The 20,829-nt window shown below is 43.9% G+C and overlaps 1 protein-coding gene across 1 annotated transcript in view; it reads right to left on the reverse strand.

Annotated features, from left to right (window-relative positions):
- Window positions 1-20,829, reverse strand: part of MCF2 (MCF.2 cell line derived transforming sequence) — a 73,190-nt gene that overhangs the window by 41,951 nt on the left and 10,410 nt on the right. Inside the window, exons 4-8 of the mRNA XM_049644375.1 lie at window positions 7,472-7,591; window positions 6,534-6,650; window positions 4,793-4,942; window positions 2,599-2,732; window positions 1,660-1,774 (exon numbers count right to left, since the gene is read on the reverse strand). Coding sequence (XP_049500332.1) covers window positions 1,660-1,774; window positions 2,599-2,732; window positions 4,793-4,942; window positions 6,534-6,650; window positions 7,472-7,591 — 636 coding nt within the window. The remainder of the gene's footprint in view (window positions 1-1,659; window positions 1,775-2,598; window positions 2,733-4,792; window positions 4,943-6,533; window positions 6,651-7,471; window positions 7,592-20,829) is intronic.

Below are 20,829 nucleotides of genomic sequence, written 5' to 3' on the forward strand. Positions count from 1 at the left end.
TGTCATAAGAGACAAAGAAAGGCTATGGAAATGTTTGTTCTAGATTAAAGGTGACTAGACAGGACAACTTATCCAACACCCAACCCTCTAAGACTGACTCCTGTACTGGAGGGGGGGAAATGATATAAATGGCATTATTGAGCCAATTGATAAAACTGGAATACCAATGGTAGGTGATATAAAAGGAATGCGTTATTGTTAAATGTCCTAAATTCGATAACTGTCCTGTGATTATGCAAGAGAATATTCCTATCCTGTAGATTCAAAAATATCTCAAGTTTGAGAATATTCAAATTTTCTGTACATCTGAATTTATGAATAAGACCTTTTTTAAGTGAAGTTCCTAAATACACAGAACCTATCGACAAATCACCATGAGATACAGATCACGTCAGTGAGGTTACGATCCGAGGAAAAGAACAATAACGATTAGAGGCAACAAGGATTTGAAGAAACAGAATGTAACTCCAGGTCAAGAATGCAGTATGGATGCAAACTAACACCGGAGTGGAGGGACAATGGGGCACATTCAGGAAGAGTGTTGTTCTTACATGGATTCGGTTGGGGAGGAGGGAAAGATCTGGAAGGACCAAGAGCAACTTGGCCTATTCTTTCTTTAAGGAAGATTTCACAGAGAGCATGGCATTCCAAAATCTGTTTGAGTCACAGGAGGGAAAGGTCTGGCAATCCCGAGCCCTGTGTCCAGAATGCGGCACCCAAACCCAATTCTGCTCACACAGATGAAATACCAAGTCAGTAAGAAAGTCATGGGTAGAAAACAAGCCAGCCACATGTGAGAGAGAAAAGAGGTGAGTTTTCTTCGGATCTCCTGGAAAAGTACTATGAAAGAGACTATGTCTCTTGACCAAGTGTGATGTATTTTCCAGAAGCATCCAACTAGAATGTACTTTTAGCCTTTCAAATAATGCTTGACCAAGTGTGATGTATTTTCCAGAAGCATCCAACTAGAATGTACTTTTAGCCTTTCAAATAATGCATAATTGAACACGATTTCACTTCACCCATCAGGCTTTTCATAGAAATAAATTACTGGATCAGAAAAAAAATGTTTTGGGGTGCCTGGGTGGAAGAGTCGGTTAAGCATCTGACTTCGGCTCAGGTCATGATCTCACGGTTCGTGGGTTCGAGCCCCACGTCGGGCTCTGAGAGCCCTCTCCCTTTCTCTCTGCCCCTCCCCCACCCATTCATTTTCTCTCTCTCTCTCTCTCTCTCTCTCTCTCTCAAAAATAAATAAACATTAAAAAAAAAAGAAAAATGTTTTTGTTAGGTCGTATTAAATACGGTCAGTGTAAGTATATGGTATTAAAACAACAACAACAACAACAACAACAACAAGGAAGTGGGTATTATTTCCTTGGAAACCTAGTCCATAGCCTGAAAGCATTTTATATGTAAAATAAGTTTCAAAAATAAACATCAGGGTGGACAGCAACTGAGTCCTCCTTACAAGTTCAGTGCTTTATCCTAGGAGATTAGTAAGCAAGAAAGACATCTTGGCAGGGTTCGCTCACATTTGCTCCCTTTCCATCCCTCTCTGGGTGTCAGTGGGCATCTTGTGAGACTGTACTTCTCATGATCAAGGAGTAAGAGCCGCTGGCAATAATGAAAAACCCCGTATAAAGGAATGTTTTAACTGACCTCTTGAAAATCCTGCTCAAACTTCCATAGTTGCAGATACTGCTCCATTTTTAGTTGGTGTTTTTCCCAAAATCCATCAAAAGCTATTTCCATATCATGTACTTGAGTCAGCAATCTTAACAAAGAAAAGTCGTTAGAATTCCTTCACACCAGCGATTTGTTCTGTAGGGAAGTACATAAATCTGGTCCGGACATTAAGAATTATAAGGAGGGGCCCCTGAGTGGCTCAGTCAGTTGAGCGTCCGACTTCGGCTCAGGTCACGATCTCGCGGTTCATGAGTTCGAGCCCCATGCTTGGCTCTGTGCTGACAGTTCAGAGTTTGGAGCCTGCTTCGGATTCTGCGTGTGTGTGTGTGTGTGTGTGTGTGTGTGTGTGTGTGTGTCTGCCCCTCCCCCGCTTGCGCGCGCTCTCTCTCACTCTCTCTCAAAAATAAATAATTAAAAAAAAATTTTTTTTAAAGAATTATAAAGAAAGTCAGGGCACCTGGGTGGCTCAGTTAAGTGTCTGACTTCAGCTCAGGTCGTGATCTCAGGGTTCGTGAGTTCAAGCCCCACATCAGGCTCTCTGCTGTCACCACAGACCCCACTTTGCATCCTATGTCCCCGTCTCTCTCTGCTCTTCCCCCACTCACGTGTGCCTGCACACGTGCGCTCGTGCACTCTCTCTCTCTCTCTCTCTCTCTCTCTCTCTCAAAACTAAACATTAAAAAAAAAGAATTGTAAGCAAAGTCAGAGACCATGACTCTTGGTCCACGAAGAGCCCATCAATGTCCACAGAACCTCTCCTACAAGCAAACTGATGTCTGTGAGACGAGGGAAGTTGTTTTCAGATTCCCAAAAGTCCAGAAATACTTGCACACTTAAGAGACTGAAGCAAAATTAGAATTCGCGTTCGAAAGTGTAAGATCAGTAATTCCAAACCAAAAGGAGAGTACTCACTTATTAACGGTTTGCCAGTCACCATTGATTTGTGGCCGACGTTCAAGTCTTGAACTGACGACATCTTCAATGCTAGGCACTTCCAGACTTGTGAGGAGGATTCTTCCTTCTTTGGTTACAGCTGTAATATCATTCTGGAAAAAGGCACAGTGGGATGAATTAGCCTGCTAGCAACCCATCCCGCATGACTTCACGACAAGGAAGCGTACAGCTAGAGCACGCTATAGAAGAGAAACAGCAGTTCTAGAACGGCCTCTACTGAATCCGAAACCCGTGAGGATTTCCAAGAAGCCTCTGCCTACTGAGATGGGTGTTGCGATCGCTATTTTTATAAGATCTTTATAGGCAGCAGTCCCTTGTGGTCCAGATGTAGTCTCCTTCTCTTACTGGTAGAAAGTTCTAACTCATTCTACTCTACTAATATTTTTAACGTGCTCTAATAAAGCAGTCGTAGCGTCATGAAGTCTACCACATTGGAAAGCATGCAGTTAACATAATATTTAATGCACATTCAGGGATAGGGAGATTGTTATCAACCGCCGCCTGCCATATTATGTTACGTCACATTTGGGTTCATTAATTCCTCACAGAGCATACGCTGCTTTCTATTCAGAAGGTCTTAACCTTGGTGGGTAGATTCTTCGGGCATCTAAGAGTGAGCTATGACTCCCTTCAGGAAATCCAAGGGTCCTCTGAACTGTTAGGCAAAAATGTGGGTGTCCTGTATTTGTCCGGGAACAGGTTCTAAGCCACCACCAATATAAATAAGAACATAAGCACTGAGAGCTAATATTTCCGGGGCGCCTGGGTGGCTCCGTCAGTGAAGCATCCGACTTCGGCTCAGGTCATGATCTCACTGCCCGTAAGTTCGAGCCCCGCGTCGGGCTCTGTGCTGACAGCTCAGAGCCTGGGGCCTGCTTCAGATTCTGTCCCCGTCTCTCTGCCCCTCCCCTGTTCATGTTCTGTCTCTGTCTGTCTCTCTCTCAAATATAAAATAAAACATTAAAATTTTTTTTAAAAAAAAGAGCTAATATTGGGGCGCCTGGGTGGCTCAGCCGGTTAGGCGTCCGACTTCGGCTCAGGTCACGATCTCACGGTCCGTGGGTTCGAGCCCCGCATCGGGCTCTGTGCTGACAGCTCAGAGCCTGGAGCCTGTTTCCGATTCTGTGTCTCCCTCTCTCTCTGACTCTCCCCTGTTCGTGCTCTGTCTCTCCCTGTCTCAACTCAGAGGGAGGGGGCAAACTGCCCGATCACACAGCTTATGAGGGTCAGAGCTTTCTCTCCTGGAACAGTTTTACTTTGAGATTATGATTCACGAGTTCAGTCTCTCTCCTCTTCATCTACAAATGTCCCCTCAAAAAGCAATTCAAACTAAAATACGAGCGTCGTCTCTACACAGAGCTCGTATCCGAGCGCCGCCTCCCCACCTTCCCCCCCACCCCCCGCCCCAGAAGGACATGAGTGATAGAGCCTGGTGCTTCTTGAGATCATTCTTCAACTTTTGGGAGAACGTGCATCTCAAAGTACTTGGTGATTGTCTGAACTGTGACTCAGAATCCTTCACAACCCAACACTCCAGACAACTGGGTAGGAGGGGAAAGTCAACTTGCCATCTAAGGTCTATGGTAGAAAACAACAAAAGCTAGTACTCTGGGGATGCCTGGCTGGCTCAGTCGGTGGAGCGCGTGACGCCTGGTCTCAGGGTCGTGAGCTCAAGCCCCGTGCTGGGTGTGGAGCCTACTTTAAAAAAAGGAAAAAAAAAAACCTAGTACTCTGTGTAAAAGAAAGCTTGTGATCAATTTAACAATGTTTGCATTGGTCGCAGGCCCCCTGACTCCTCATCTGGTTCTCCTTCTCCACTTCACGTCGCACCTGGGGTGGGCGTAAAACTAGATCACCCATCTGCCTTCTGATTCTCCAGCTTTCCAAATGAGCGGGCCTTTTGAAAAGATAAAGAATCCGTGATAACAAAGAGGACTGTAGACTTCTTATTCTGGGGCAGCATGGACTCTTCTATTAACAAATAAAGAACTTCTCAAGAGAATGCACCAGTTACAAGGGGGCCACTTACGTTCAACAGATCCGGGCCATTTTCCCCTTGTGGGTCCCCCACCCACCAATCAGTGTGAAATGCACGCGTGCCGTAAAAGAAAGGCCATGGGTCATGGTTGTTTGTTGACGCTTTCAGACATACCTTTAACATGTGATACCTCTCGGCACGAAGCGCAAGGATTTCTTCTATTGAAGGAATATCATCTGGCAGTTCTGTCTCCGCCAGTTCAGTTCCAAAGGACTGTAACATCTGAGCCATTTCCTTCACTGTGAGAGCAAAATTTTCTATAGCCTGCAAAGACCCAGTGATCCTTTTAATTCCATGGAAACTGCCAGCACATCAATACCTAGATCAGTAACTATACTCACTTTCATCTAGGTATGACAACAAGCACATATACTATGACCTCTCTTCTGCTAAGGAAAGTTGGCATTGCCCTTGGCAATCAACGCTACCTTTGTAGCTAAGCCTCTACGAAACTGACGTGAGGTTAAAGAGTCTTCTTGAATGTCTTTGATCTAAACTTCTGTACTCATCTCTTGAACGCCAATGAGAACAATGTCTCTGTTTTAAAGTTTCTTTCTTTTTTTCTAGTAATCTCTACACCCAGCGTGGGGCTCGAACTCACGACCCCAAGACTCGAGAGTCGCGTGCTCCTTCGACGGAGCCAGCCAGGCGCCCCTGAAAACAATTTCTTAAAGATGCCGTGGACTGAGTCATTTGCTTTCTGACTTTGTTTAGGTCTATCCCATTAGACCCTGCAAATGTAAAATTACTTGATACTAACTTTACTTTGGAAGAGAACATCAAAGCCACCGGACATTTATTATAACTTATGAGCAAGCATTAGCATTCCAACAAAGCAATGCACGAGGGTGATGGGGGAACAAACTGGCCACAACAATTCATTCAGGCACAAGACTTGAAATTGTGATCGCGAAGGTTCGGTCGCCCTCAAATGTCAAGTCGCGTTGCGCTGTTGATTGTTTCCAAAATCAACTGCTCGGGAAAAGAAAAGTGGGGGGGGGGGGAGCAACCCGTAGAGACCTTATAAACCCTCTGCTTACCACGCAGCTCGAGGTGATCTGCTCTTTCGTTTGCAGTTTTAGAGGTTATGAAAGGCTAGACGCTACTAATTTTGACGATACACTTTCGTATGAACAAAAAGAACTGTTGAGTGACAAAGATGAGGAAAACAGGATCCTGATTGAATGAGAAATCATTTCCTTCAGAAGGGTTCCCTTATCGCTGGGATCTGGGACAAAGATTCTTCTAGTATAAACTCACATCTGCGAGGCACAGGGTCTTTGCCTATTTGCCAATGTCTAGAACCGAAGGAAACTCTACTGTAATCCTAACTGCCTCAGAAGCATCGCTAGGATGACATGAATCGTATTACTTAGCATGTTTCGAGGGCTCGTCATCTGTTAGGCACTGTGCCACGCAATTTACATCTGTTATCTCATTTAATCTTCCCAAAATCCCTATGACGTAAAGTAGTATTATTCCCATTGTATAGTTGGGAAAACTGAGAGCCAGAGAGGCTATATAGCGTGCACAAGGTTACACAGCTAAAAATCAGCAGTGCTGAGGTCTGAACCCAAAACGCTTTGTTTCTCCAAGTTACTACACGGCCACCGGAGGCAGTGGACAGAGCATGATCGCCTTACTCCCTAGGCCTCTCCTTCAACTGCCATCCTCAGTGCCTCTTCATCATTTCTAGATATTTCCTAGGGAAGAAAATCAAGATGTTGAATTATATGTGTTTGAAAAACAGGAGCCACAGCAAGCTGTCTTTCCCAAAGAGGAGCACAATGCCGGAACTAGATTTTAAAGGGTAATATGAACTACAGGCTCTACGGTAAGAGCAAAGGCAACATACATTTCTGAAGATGATCCATTCACTGTTGGAGTACTGCAAGGTGCCGCCTAACTCAGGGGTTAACTGCTTGTCATCAATGTATGTCAGCAAATCACTAACTGAGCTCAGCATAACCACCTATATAAATAAGCAAGAGAGATACTGTTAACTGCCCTTCGCGGCATCCCTCCATTCAACTGTACAATGAACTTCAGCATTTCCTTAGCACAAATTACCTTTTGCAAATGGTTCTAACAGTTCTCTCCTGTACACCCTCCCCCGCCCACGTCCGTCTGCACTACGTTCTTCGGTAATAACAGTTTTCACATACGAAACATTTCTCTGTAAAGCAAAGTTAATCTCCATAGAAACCCAAATCGCTGGTTCTCCTTGATCTAAAATTTTGCATTATTAATGGCCAACCTTCCGAAAGAATGTTATGCCTGCGACGGAGGAAAAGGGCTTTCTGTAGTAAGTTATAACTTATCAGGAGGGGCTGATCTTCGCAAAAGTACCATAATTTACGAGGACTCTATCCCTAACCCTAAATAAACGTATAAAAATATATTTGAAAAAAAAGATCATGGTACTATGAACTAGCTCAGGATGCTAAGTTCATGGGAGTTCAAATACGTAAAACACACGCTCATTTTTTCCCTAAAAATAAAACGTCCTGATTTTATACACACACGCACACGTGCATATACACACACATAAATAACGTAGGTGACATAGATCTCATTCAACAGGGATTGCTTTGTTACAAACTGACGAAACTCTTCCTTTATTTTAACAATAGAAACAGAAGACTTTGGGGGATTTCAAGTTTGTAGTTTGGGAAGACAAATTCTATTTCTTTTCTTTCAGATGCTTTGTGAGCACGGGTAAAGCATCAACAGCATGGTACAAAGTCCTCACAAGAATTAAAGAGACAAAACATTTAAACAATATACTCTTACTGGTAACTTCAGCATGAAATCCTCCTGACTAAATCGAAATCCAATGTCTGTGAAAGTCCTTTGAAGAAAACTGCTGGGACGTAGGACCAACACCAAGTGCAAGTTCCCAGGAAAAGAAACCTACGGAAAGGAGAAACGCAGGAAAGGAAGAACAAATCGTCAAAACGTGCACTCGACTGAGCACGTATCAGAAAATACGTAATTAAAGGAAACCGTTTTTAAAGCAATAAAAGCCACTAGAAGGACAAAACTTTAAAAATGGATATTGATACAATCTAAAAACTTGGAAACAGAAACAGAACTAATGTAAGGTCATCAGATCAGACCCTTGCAATGTTCATGGCGGGGAATTTTCTCACACAAAAGTAGATCCCAAGTTAAGAACAACTATACTTTTTTACAAAATAAATCTAGGTTTTTATTTTATTTATTACTTTTTAAGTTTATTTCTATTTTAGTCATCCCTACACCCAACATGGGTCTTGAATTCACAACCCCGAGATCAAGAGTCACACGCCCTATCGACTGAACCAGCCAGGCACCCCACGAACCATACCCTAAAACTTCATTTAAAAAAAAAAAATGTTTTTAATGTTTACTTTTGAGGGGGAGGGGGACAGAGAGAGAGAGGAGACACAGAATCCAAAGCAGGATCCAGGCTCCAAAGTGTCAGCAGAGAGCCCGATGCGGGGCTCGAACCCATGAACCGTGAGATCGTGACCTGAGCCAAAGTCGGAGGCTTAACCGACTGAGCCACCCAGGTGCCCCTGAAATGTCATTGTAAAGTTAGTCATTTGTATTTGAATTGCATTTATTCCCTGTGAAACGGAATTAGAACGCAGGTTCCTAGGATAACCCCGAAAGTCAAAGGGAGCTTAAACATTATATACATGCACTAAGCAATGGAAGAAACCTGTGTTATGGAATCATATTTTTATTTTCATCCAAGCAACATTCACGGAGTCTCTTCTACATGTCCATTCCATGTACCTAAGCGAACGACTGTCGCGCACTGTTAGCAGTCGGTGTCCCCAAATTAGTAAGATGTAGTCCCTACCCAGTTTGCAAGAAAATCAGTCTAATAGTGCAGTTCATTAGTAATCGTTAACTCTATAGCACAGGTTGATAAGTGAAACAAAGGAAGAAGAATAATCCACAACAGACGGTCAAAACGGTCTGTTTGAAGCCTAAGAAAAGGAATTACTTCGATCAGAATGCCATTCTGGTGCACCAATGTTTCCCCCGTTTCCAGAATACGGACATGTAGGTGGTCAAGAAATAGTTGCTGAAAGAAAGACAAGGAGGGTGGGCGCCTGGGTGGCTCAGTCAGTTGAGCATCTGACTCTTGATTTTCGCTCAGGTCATGATCTCACAGTTCACGGGATCGAGCCCCGCATCAGGGTGTTCGGTGACAGCATAGAGCCTGCTTGGGATTCTCTCCTTCCCTCTCTGCCCCTTACCCACTTGTGCTCTATCTTAAAATAAATAAACATTTTTTAAAAAGATAAGGAGGGGACTATGGAAAATTAGTGAGAGACAGAACAGTATGGCCCAACGTTAATAATGAACTACCATATATCAAATGCTTACTCTATGCCAAGTATTTTGCCAACATTATCATAGTTCCTCTTCATAATAATCATGTGAGGTAGTTAAGCTAGCGTCTTTTACAAATAAAGCAAGCGGGGGCGCCTGGGTGGCTCAGTTGGTTGAGCGTCCAACTTCAGCTCAGGTCATGATCTCACGGTTGGTGAGTTCAATCCCCACATTGGGCTCTGTGCTGATAGCTATCAGCACAGAGCCTGCTTCAGATTCTCTGTCTCCGTCTCTCTTTTTCCCTCCCCTGCTCGCTCTTTCTCAAAAATAAATAAACATTAAAAAAAAAAGAAAAAGAAAGAAACTGAGGCTCAGAGAGTTTAACTTGCCCTGGCTGGTGAAGTCTTAATCTATGCCTGCATCAGTGCTCTTTTTTTTTTTTTTAATGTTTATTTTTGAGAGAGAGAGAGAGAGAGAGAGGCAAAGAGAGAGGGAGACAGAGAATCTGAAGTGGGCTCCTCACTGACAGAGGCACAGCCCAATATGGGGCTCCAACTCCCCAACCGCGAGATCATGACCTGAGCCGAAGTCGGACGCTTAACCCACTGAGCCACCCGGGTGCCCCGTAAGTCGGGGCTGTTAATCACTGTACGCTTCCCTATTTCTTCGAGACGTCCCGGTCAGGAAAGCTAGAGGAAAATGATGCTCGAGAGTGTAGCAACGGGAGATGGTGCTAGAAAGACAGGTAGATGCCAGATCAGGAAAGACCTTGGCTTTTTCGTGGAGGCAAGGGGAGGCTCTAAGAGGTTTTAGGCAGCGGAGCAACACGATCAGCATTTTAGAGGGATCACTTCAGCTTTAGGAAAGGACTAGATTTGGACAAGAGTGGAGGCAGACAGACGAGCTAGGAGGTGGGTATTAACAAAAAGAGGAACTTTCACTCAGGTTTAAGACCTAGACTCTTGGGAAATACACATTTGAAAATGGGGATATTTTGGGGCGCCTGGGTGGCTCAGTCGGTTAAGCGTCCGACTTCGGCTCAGGTCACAATCTCGCGGTCCGTGAATTCGAGCCCCGCGTCGGGCTCTGGGCTGATGGCTCAGAGCCTGGAGCCTGCTTCCGATTCTGTGTCTCCCTCTCTCTCTGCCCCTCCCCCGTTCATGCTCTGTCTCTCTCTGTCTCAAAAATAATAAAATAAACATTAAAAAAATTAAAAAAAAAAAAAAGAAAATGGGGATATTTTAAATTCAGTTTGAGGGGTGGCTGGCTAGCTTAGTCGGTGGAGCGTGAGACACCTGACGTCGGGGTTGTGAGTTTGAGCCCCACGCTGGGTGTAGAGGTTACTTAAAAATAAAATCTGTAAATACAACTTGAGACGGTGATAAAGCATCAACAGTTAAGTGGCCATGAGAACCAGAGCAAGGGAAGAGGACCGAGTGGGAGACTCACAAATAAGTGAAAGAAAAGAGGTCAAAATGAAATCAATAAATTAATCAATGATCATAAACAGACACAAATCGGGCTGGCTGTCCAACTCCGAACTCCCCCAGGTAGCCGTGCCTCTGCTACCCTCTCCCTTCAGGAGAGACTTCTTCCCCTCTCTCAGGTACTAAGTGGTTATGTCCCCCAAAGTTTGTGCTGAAACCCAGCCCTCAATGTGAGGCTGGTAGGAGGAGAGGCCTTTGGGAGGTGCCTGGGTGATGAGAACGGAGCCATCATAAGGGAACTAGTGCCCTCATCAAAGAGACCCCAGAGAGACCCCTCACCCCTCCTGGAGCCTGCTTCAGATTCTGTGTCTCCCTCTCTCTGCCACCCTCCCCTGCTCCCACCGTGTCTCTCTCAAAAATAAAGATTTAAAAAAAAGAACTGTGATCTTCCTACATGACCTTGCCCTCCTAACACACAGCGATTAGTAGTGGGATGAAGTCCTGCCCTGGGATTTTTCACACCAGTGTAGAGGGAAGAACACTTTGAGGGTGCAATTCCAGAGCTGCTGGTCGCCGTGAACCTACTGGAGAAAACTTACTTCAAAGCACGCAGCTAACATGCGTATAGAACTAGAAGCAGAGACAGAGTCCCAACGATGCTATATACCCCACCCTCTATGACGTACATAGTGTGTATTTTATGTTCAACATGGTACGTACTTCCTATAGTTATCGTAAGAATTAAATTAAATAATGAACACAGAGGAACTTTGTTAAGCCCTAAAAAAAAGAAGATAGGCTTTAATTTTTACCTTGCATTCTTAGATCTAAAGACAAGTAGGCTTAGGTAGAAAACTTCCAGGATATTGATAAAGTCTTGCTTTTTTTTTTTTAATTTGTTTAAATTCAAGTTAGTTAACATACATTGTCGTATTGGGTTCTTTTAAGTTTTTTTATTGACTTAGGGAGAGAGAGAGAGAGAGAGCGTGCATGTGCAGGGGAGGGGCAGAGAGAATCCCAATTCTCCCTCCATGCAGGGCTCGATCCCACGACCTTGGGATTCCAACCTGAACGGAAATCAAGAGTTGGATGCTTAACCGCCTGAGCCACCCAGGGGCTCTGATAAAGGCTTGCTTAAAGGGGAGACTCTGACAGAGCCTTGGGAAAACTCTGGACCTATTTTTAAATTTTTTTTTGATGTTTATTATTTTTGAGAGAGAGAGAGAGACACACACAGAGCGCGAGCGGGCCAAGGGCAGAGAGGGAGACACAGACTCCAAAGCAGGCTCCAGGCTCCCAGCTGTCAGCACAGAGCCCAACGCGGGGCTTGAACTCACAGACCGAGAGATCATGACCTGAGCTGAAGTTAGTTGCTTAACCAACCGAGTCACCCAGGTGCCCCTCTGGGCCTATTTTTAGATAGAAAGCATAGATTCTACTTCGATGCCATTTGCTTTAGGAGTTAAGCCTCTCCTTCTTCTTCACACGGGTAAGTTCCCAAAACCATTATACTTTCCTGCCTTGACCCAGCTGCCTTTCCACTTTTTTTTTTCTTTCAAATGGAACTGAAAGCACCCGACCTCTGTCAACACTTATGGCAAAATGTGTTTTGTTCTTTCATGGACCCTAGGTTGATCTGGTCTCATCATCTTTTCCTCTCGGACTTTCCTTAACACCATAGTCTCTGGTATCACATAGGAAATCTCTAGGTGGCCCTAAGCCTGACCAACTTAAAGCCTGGCAACTCTCTGCCTGGGGTAAAAGCCCCGGTCTCTAGCCTGCCACGCCAGGGAGAGCAAGGTTGTCCCAGCACCTAGGTCCAAGGTCCATCACACGGCAGGGAACAAAGGAGAGAGGAGAGAAAAAGCAGAATCATGGTCTATAGAATCCACAGGGAAGCGAATTCGGGCAGGGTTTGGGGGTGCTCCGCTGCTTAAAAGTCAGGGATGTTATGTAGCTATTATTTTTAACATTTTAACCATCTCATTTAACTGTCTCGTTTACTTATTTATTTCTTCTATTTATTTATTTAAGTGATCTCTTACACCCAACACGGGCCTTGAACTCACGACCCCGAGATCGAGAGTCGCACGCTCTTCTGACTGAGCCAGCCAGGCGCCCCCGTTTACGGAATCAGTCATTGCCTATATTTGACAAAGTGGTTTGCCCCAAACATGGACACCTGGAAAAAAAAATCCTTCTAAAGAGAATTCTACATTCTAATCATATCATGCTTAAGGAAAACTTCCTGATTATTCGGCCATACGTTGTCCTTCCTTAATTCTTTCAAAATGTTTAGGGATTCACTTGTGGCCAAAAGCCCACAAAAAGTAGCATTTTTAAAGAAAAAATTTTATCAAGGATGAAAACTTCAGTTATTGCCTGCATACTTGCATTTACAGTGTTTTTCATGAAGGGATAGGTAGAGAATCTTTATTTCGCGACCACACAGATCGTCCTGGAACACACGGGCTCCGTTAAACTAATAGCTACTCTCAAATTTAAAAGCCATTTAGAGGAATAAATCCATCTGACTGGTCGGTTATTTATTTATTTTTTTTAGAAAACGAAATCACACAGTTCAGACCACGTATACGGTTTGTATCCCTCCCACCCATTGAATCCCCTGTGCCAATCGGATAGACTGGAGTTTTTGATCCCGGTCCCATTTACTTTCCCAACCTAAAAAGGTGCTTGCCATATTTGTCTAGTTACAGCAAATCCATAGCCTCGCATGAGTGACTCCGTTTCATAACTCTCTCGAGCAAACACTTACATACGTGCAGCACAAAGAATTCAGAAAATGAGATTGTACAGCCTTGTAGGGTAACAGACGGTAGCTACCCTTGCCCCGAGCACAGTAGAACTTATAGAAGGATCCAATCACTGTGTTGCACACCTGAAACTAACATAACACTGTGCGTCAACTATATTTGAACACAAACATTTTTAAACTTTTTCTAAAAGTTTATTTACTTATTTTGAGAGGAGGGGAAGGGGCAGAGAGAGAAGGAGAGAGAGGATCCCAAGCAGGCTCCCCGCTGTCAGCATAGAGGCCAATGCAAGGGCTCGAACTCACACGCCATGAGATCATGCCCTGAACCAAAACCAAGAGTCAGACACTTAACCGACTGAGCCACCCAGGCGCCCCAAAACTTTTTTTTTTAATTTTTTTTTTTTTAACGTTTATTTATTTTTGAGACAGAGAGAGACAGAGCATGAACGGGGGAGGGGCAGAGAGAGAGGGAGACACAGAACTGGAAGCAGGCTCCAGGCTCTGAGCCATCAGCCCAGAGCCCGACGCGGGGCTCGAACTCACGGTCCGTGAGATCGTGACCTGAGCTGAAGTCGGACGCTCAACCGACTGAGCCACCCAGGCGCCCCGCCCCAAAACTTTTTAAAATACACACACACACACACACACACACACACACACACACACATATATATTTATGTATGTTTGGGACCTCTGAAGGCCTTATGGTAAGGGAAAGGAGACTGACTAGCTGGCCATGGGTGAGAATGTCGCTTTTTACTGAAAGCCTTTTACAAGAATCACGATCACCGTGAGCATAATTACGATATTGTGCTGAGTGCATACATTAGATTCTATTTTTATCCTTATTTCACAACTGGAGAACTTGCCTGTGGTAGGCTGAATAATCACTCCCCAAAGATGCCCACATCTTAAGCCCTGGAACTTGTAAATATATTACCTTATAAAGCAAAAGGGACTTTACAAACATGAGGAAGTTAAGGGTCTTGAGATGGGGAGATAATCCTGGACTCTTGCAGTGGGAACAATGTAATCACAAAGATCCTCACTAGATGAAGAGGGAGGCAGGAGAGTCAGAGAAGATGTGACATGAGAAGCCCAGGGCAGGGACGCAGGGCCGAGAGCCAAGGAAGGTGGGCGGTTCTAGAACCTGGAAAAGCCAAGGAAGTGGATTCTCCTCCAGTTTCCAGAAGGAACGCTGCCCTACGAACACCTTTGTTTTAGCCCAGTGAGACTCATTTTGGACTTCTGATCCCAGAACTGTTAACAGAATACATTTGTGTTGTTTTGAGCTGCTAAGTTTGTGGTAAGTTGTTACAGCAGCAAAAGGGAAGTAATAACACTGAGGTTGTGGGAGGTTAGCAATTTTCCAAAAACTTCTAGCTTGTAAGTGGCCGAATGAAAACCCAGATTCACCTGGGGCGCCTGGGTGGCTCAGTGGGTTAAGCGTCTGACTTCGGCTCAGGTCACGATCTCACGGTCCGTGGGTTCGAGCCCCGCGTCGGGCTCTGTGCTGACAGCTCAGAGCCTGGAGCCTGCTTCGGATTCTGTGTCCCCCTCTCTCTCTGCCCCTTCCCTGTTCACACTCTGTCTCTCTCTGTCTCTCAAAAATAAACAAACATTAGAAATTTTAAAAAATTAAAAAAAAAAAAAAACCACATTCCCCTGACTCTTAAACAGGCTATGATTGAAAAATAAAAAGAGTATTTTCATTTCAGCTTTCCTTCCTCTGGAGAAATTCCTAATGGACAGAAAAAGGAGCAACAGGAGGAATTTGGGGAAGCGTGGCAACGATGGTACAAGGATCGGGTTCAAGGTCAAGAGTCTAAACCTGAAACCCAAAACAAAGGTGACCAATGTGAATGCCTACCACGTGTTAGGGGAAGAATGGAAACACGTGAAGTAGGCAGGGTTTCATCAAAACACAGCCTGAAGGAGGTGGAAAATGGCAACTCACACTCTTCCCAGATGGTGAGTAGTCACCGGAAATGGTGGGGATTATGGTGAACTGGAGAGCATGGGGGGGGGGGGCACCACTAGTCAGTTTCAGCTAAATGTCAGGTGGAAAGGTGGGCTTTGCCAAATCTTCAATTTCTCAAAAGAAGCCAGAAATCCAGAGTTGTGTGAAACATCAGGATTTTTAAAGATGGGAAACAAGTTCAAAGTTTGTTGAAACACTGTATGACCTAAACAGAACACATCTTTGGACTACCAGTTTGTGACCTGTGACCTAAAGCTTCATGTCATCTGAACATGGGTAGGTATCAATATATGCTCCTCTCTCTGTGATCGCTGGCTAGGAGAATCTCGACGGGACAGAGCACACGAGAAATTTTAACCAGAAAGGCCATATGGATTTAAGATCAGGTTGCAGATGTTTGACTATGAGCATACACATAGGGAGAGAGAGTGCTTTTTCTCTATACGGTATGCACACATTTGCCTAAAAGTTTCAAGATAATCCATTTTAAAACTGTTGTTTAGGGGCGCCTGGGTGGCTCAGTCGGTTAAGCGGTCGACTTCTGCTCAGGTCATGATCTCGCGGTCCGTGAGTTCAAGCCCTGCATCAGGCTCTGTGCTGACAGCTTGGAGCCTGGAGCCTGTTTCAGATTCTGTGTCTCCCTCTCTCTGACCCTCCCCTGTTCACGCTCTGTCTCTCCGTCTCAAAAATAAATAAAACATTAAAAAAAATTAAAAACAAAAACTATTGTTTATTTTTTGTTTATTTTATTTTCAGACAGAGAGCGAGCACGCACAAGCGGGGGAGGGGCAGAGAGCGAGAGAATCCCAAGGAGGCTGCACACTGTCAGTGCAGAGCCCGACTGTGGGGCTCAAACTCAGAAACCACAAGATCACGACCGGAGCTCAAATCAAGAGTCGGATGTTTCACTGAGCCCCCCCCCAGGTGCCCCAAAACTAGTGTTTAAATGAACAAACAGCATATCACCTATCATACCTAGTATCAGATGCACATATCTTACAGCAAAGATAACCCAAGACCATTGAGCTTTTCCATTTCTGTTTGGGGATACTACATTTCTAAATTCTTTGGTATGCTGCTTTAAGAATCCCTAATCTTTATGGTTATATAAACATGAAAAAGCACAATTTCTATTTTCTCCACAAACCCCAGATTGTAAAACTATAAATCGTGTTTGAGAGCCTGTCAAAAGAGCAAAGGGATGTGGCCAAAGGTCAGCCTTATTTTATTTTGTTTTTATTTTTATTAAAAAAAAAAAAAAAAAGCCAGCATGGGAGAGGAAACAGCATTGCTTTTAGCTTCTTGCGGGCATTTTTTTTTTTTTTTTTTTTTTTTTTGTTTTAAACATTTTATTTTTTAAAGGCCCCTCCGTAGAATGAACACGCCGTTATTTCTCCCCTCCTTTTTCCCCCCCCCCCCCCCCCCCCCCCCCCCCCGCCCCTGCAGCAGATCTCTCTGGTTCTTCCGGTTAATGGGCACAGAATTAGCTCGCTCTCTCTCTCACCTTTCCTTCCTAGAGAAGATCTACTCCCTTCTCCTCATGCCTACCCTCAAATTCCACAGCTACGTAGCCTTATAGCAGTAAGGACAGCAAGAACAACAAAAGGCATACACTTGGACGCATCATCTCACTCCTAAAGTCTGGAAATTAACCTCGCCTAAATCCTTTGTGTAGTACCAAAGAGAGGCAATTCATACACCCTGTATACACTTGTCTGTGATTCTGTAGTTATTTCTTTTAAAATGTTCAGGGGCGCCCGGGGGGCTCAGTCGGTTAAGTATCTGATTCTTGATTGTGGCTCAGGTCATGAACTCACGGTTTGTGGGCTCGAGCCCCGTGTAGGGCTCCACGATGACAGTGCAGAGCCTGCTTGGGATTCTCTCTCTCTCTCTCTCTCTCTCTCTCTCTCTCTCCTCTCTCCTCTCTCTCTCTTGCTCTTCCCTCTGCCCCTACCCCCCTGGTGCTTGCTCTCTTTCTCCCTCTCTTAAATAAACTTGGGAAAAAAAATGTTTAAAGTGCGTTATACATCGCAGAAGTTTGGTTACATTACGATAAAACAACTTCTATTCCTACAGACTTTCTCCGTTTTTTAATCTCTAAGGCAAAGCAACACAGTAACACTAAGACGAAACCTTTGACTGAAAGCCTATTACAGATGTGTGAGGCTTGGTACACACATTACCTAGTGAACCCCCATAACACTGCGGTCGAGTAGCTTTTACGGCCTTTTTCGGATGCACAAACCGAAGCACAGAGCAGTGCAGTAACTTGTCCAGGGTTCAGCCAGTGAGCAGGGGCACCCAGGCCTACCTGAATCCTCAGGGAGAGCTCTTTCTAAGACACAGAACACTTTTCAGTGTTACGCAGGCTGAATGCACACTGACACTTGCTGCCTGGCGTTCAGGAATCACTTGACCCGAACATCTAACAGAATGGGACAAATATTAATGGTCAAAAGAAACTGGGGGAAAGAATCTGGCATCATGGAGCCCATTGAACAGAGACTGCTCTAATCCAATAGCCTAACAGAATAGAACGCTCAGGCGTGGCCATGTGATTGACCTTGATACGGTCCGAACTACCTCTTCAGAATACACCGAGGACAATTTCATGACTTCAGGTACAGAGCAGAATTTCCAGCGTCGTGAACGAATTCCACACTGTTCTCCCAGACCGCGCCCTTACAGAGTACAGAAAGTAGGAGTGACTCTGCAGACCTCCAAGTAACTTGCCACATGACCTCAGGGGCAGAAGAGTCGTGGGGCACGGTCCTTCCTTGACATCTGTCCTTCTCGTCACTTATCTGTTATCATGCCCTCCCTCCCACTTGGCCACAGTCATTGCAATTTCCACCAAGTAACCCATTCAATCTTCTCTCTGGACTTTAAATCCACTGTCCCATCCTCTCAGGTGCTACTTGTATCACAGTCTCCAAAATCAGCCCAACTCCAGAGATCCTGCAAGGTCAAACCGCTGTGCCACCGGTGAGTTTCACATTTTTTGCCCTGGTCAAGCCAACCCATGTAAACAGAACAAATGCGACTTCCACTAGAGTTCTGGGCTTCCGACTTAATCCAATAAATTGCATTTCAAGACATTGATCCCTAGGGGCCACTTGAAAGAATTCATTTAAGAGAAGAATGGAGGAGAGAAACAAAGAAAGGTAATAGAAACCTATGTTCTTGCTTAAGGTCCAAACCAATATTCATTTCCTTCATGAAGCCATCCATCTGGAAGTTCTTTGGTAAGAGTTAGTTATGAACATGTCCTCCCTTCGCGAAATAGGTTGAGAGCTCTTTCAGTGCAACAGTCACACCATAGTTACCTTGGCGAAACCTATATTGTGTGTAACGCAGTAGTCTATTGGCCTACTACTAGGTATATGTATCCAATGAGTGCGCGTGTCCTGAATTCACTTGTGTGTCTATTAACGTAGGTGCGTATACACAAAACTAAATTTGTCGCCGACAAAATATCTGTGTACATAAAGGAATCGGGAACTTTCCGGAAGCTTAAGCCAGTTACTTTTGATAACAAAAGTACCGATGCCAGCTGCCCCCAATGCCACGAAGCACGTACAAAGGCATTTCTTGCACACTACAAATTGTCGGGTCTGAAACTATTTATTCCCAAAGTACAAAATCATGTGTAGAGCTAAAGATACACAATTTTGTCAAAATAGAAAGATTCATAACCTAAACTATAATTTAAACTACATCATTCTGTGCTAAGACCTTGAGTAGAAAATAAAGCATTTACTCACCCATTGAAGTTAACACTCCTTCAACCACAATAAAACTCTTACTGGTTTAGTTTCCTTATCTTACTTTTGATTCCAGATGTCATTTTTTTTTCCTAAGGCTGATTTTTACTTTCTCATGTTTGTGTGTTGTCTTGATTTTTTTCAACGAGCAAGGACTGTATTTTAAATCCTAACATCGATAACATTAACTTTTCAAAGAAAAAGAGTGGCATTTAAAACCTTGTTGATGACCAGATATTAAATTAGTTAGTGTTATTTCACACACCCCCAAAATACATCTAAACGTCACTTTAGAAATTTGCTGGGAATTTAGTACACAAGTGAACCAATGAAGGGAAAAATTTACTTAGAAAAGTGTTTGAAACCTATTGAATGGAGAGATTTCTAAATTCTAGTCTATAATAAAAATCAAGTCACGTCTTTCCCTTAAAAAAAAAAAAAAGTTGTCAACAGGCTAGAATTCTGCATCTTTAAAGTTTGAATTTGGAAGACAATTGCAATCAGAAAGATTTCAAGTCATCAGACTTTTAAAATTTTTCACTGGAACAGTAAGTAACACCCAGGAAGGGCTGCCTTTTCAAACGCTGATGAAGTCAGCTCCAGACCTGTCCATGATATCACACTCTACTTGACCATGGTGAAAGGATGCATCCTTTTGTTAGATATTATCTTAACTCGCGATTTAAAGCTACTCTGCCAAACGATTCAAAACTGCTCACATGGCCTTCGACAAATAACACGCCTGACGATGTTTCCTCATAAACTTGATCACATTTAGATTTTGAAATTGCATTCAACCTCCTTGACTCCTTTATGTTTCCCTATGTCAAGATCACAGTGATCGCATCAATGCAATTCATGCAAACACAAGTCTCCATTCTCTCTCCATCTGTCCTTTAAAAGCCTCATTCGGCAGCAGTTTGTGCTATAGCACCATGCCGCAGCATCCCTGCACTTGAACTTGGGAATATAGGCTTTCCAGGACCGCAGGCAGAGCCCTTACCGCATTCCTTCTGAACCTCATCTTGCCTCTCGGGGGAGTTGCCTCTGCCATCTCGCCTATACACAATAACACTCTTCTTTTCCAGTTGTCAGTGCAACACGGATGAAATATGAGCTGCTTCTTGGGTAGTATTTAAAAACGGCAGCCAAAAATCTCTATCAAACAAAGCTACCGTAGCTGCTTCCATTACCAGCGTGGCAGCACAGCAAAAACACCCACTCTTCCTGATTAGTCAGCTGACGAGCCTTCCCGGCTGCTCATTGTAATTCAGAGTTGACACATTCCCCCAATTACTTAGCCAGATTGAACCTCATGGATTAGCTCCTGCCGGACCGCTGAAGATGAGGCATGTCCTGAGAGTGGAGAAAGGGGGAAAAAAAAAAATGACTCTCTCCTAGGGGCTTGATGGGACTGGCTTTCTCCTCTACGCAGTTTGATTTTTAAGGTGGAATGCTGAGAATCTCTGTGAAGGTAGTATTAACGGATACCCTTATTCTTGTCCTACCCTGATCTGTAACTGAAAATTCACTCCAGGTTTGTTGTTGTTGTTGTTGTTGTTATGGTTAAATGCTATTCTGAGTTTAAGCCTTGTGACAGGTTACCGGTTGGTGGAATGTTGTCTTGATGATAATCTAGAAAGAACACACAAACTTTCTAATAATGGATAGGCTTCTCTCCCAGACTGACATTTCCCCCAATTGTACAAACTGAAAATAATCTTGTTTCCCATCATTAAAAAGTATAACCTGACTGCAGTTTATTTTGGAATTTACAAATTAAGGTCTTCAAATTGAGTTGTGTAATTATTTCATAGATGTTTAAGGTAACATACCAAAGACAGTTACACCTTATCTTTTCAGTGGTAATTTTC

This window comes from Panthera uncia, chromosome X, assembly GCF_023721935.1.
Source record: "Panthera uncia isolate 11264 chromosome X, Puncia_PCG_1.0, whole genome shotgun sequence".
NCBI lineage: Eukaryota > Metazoa > Chordata > Mammalia > Carnivora > Felidae > Panthera > Panthera uncia.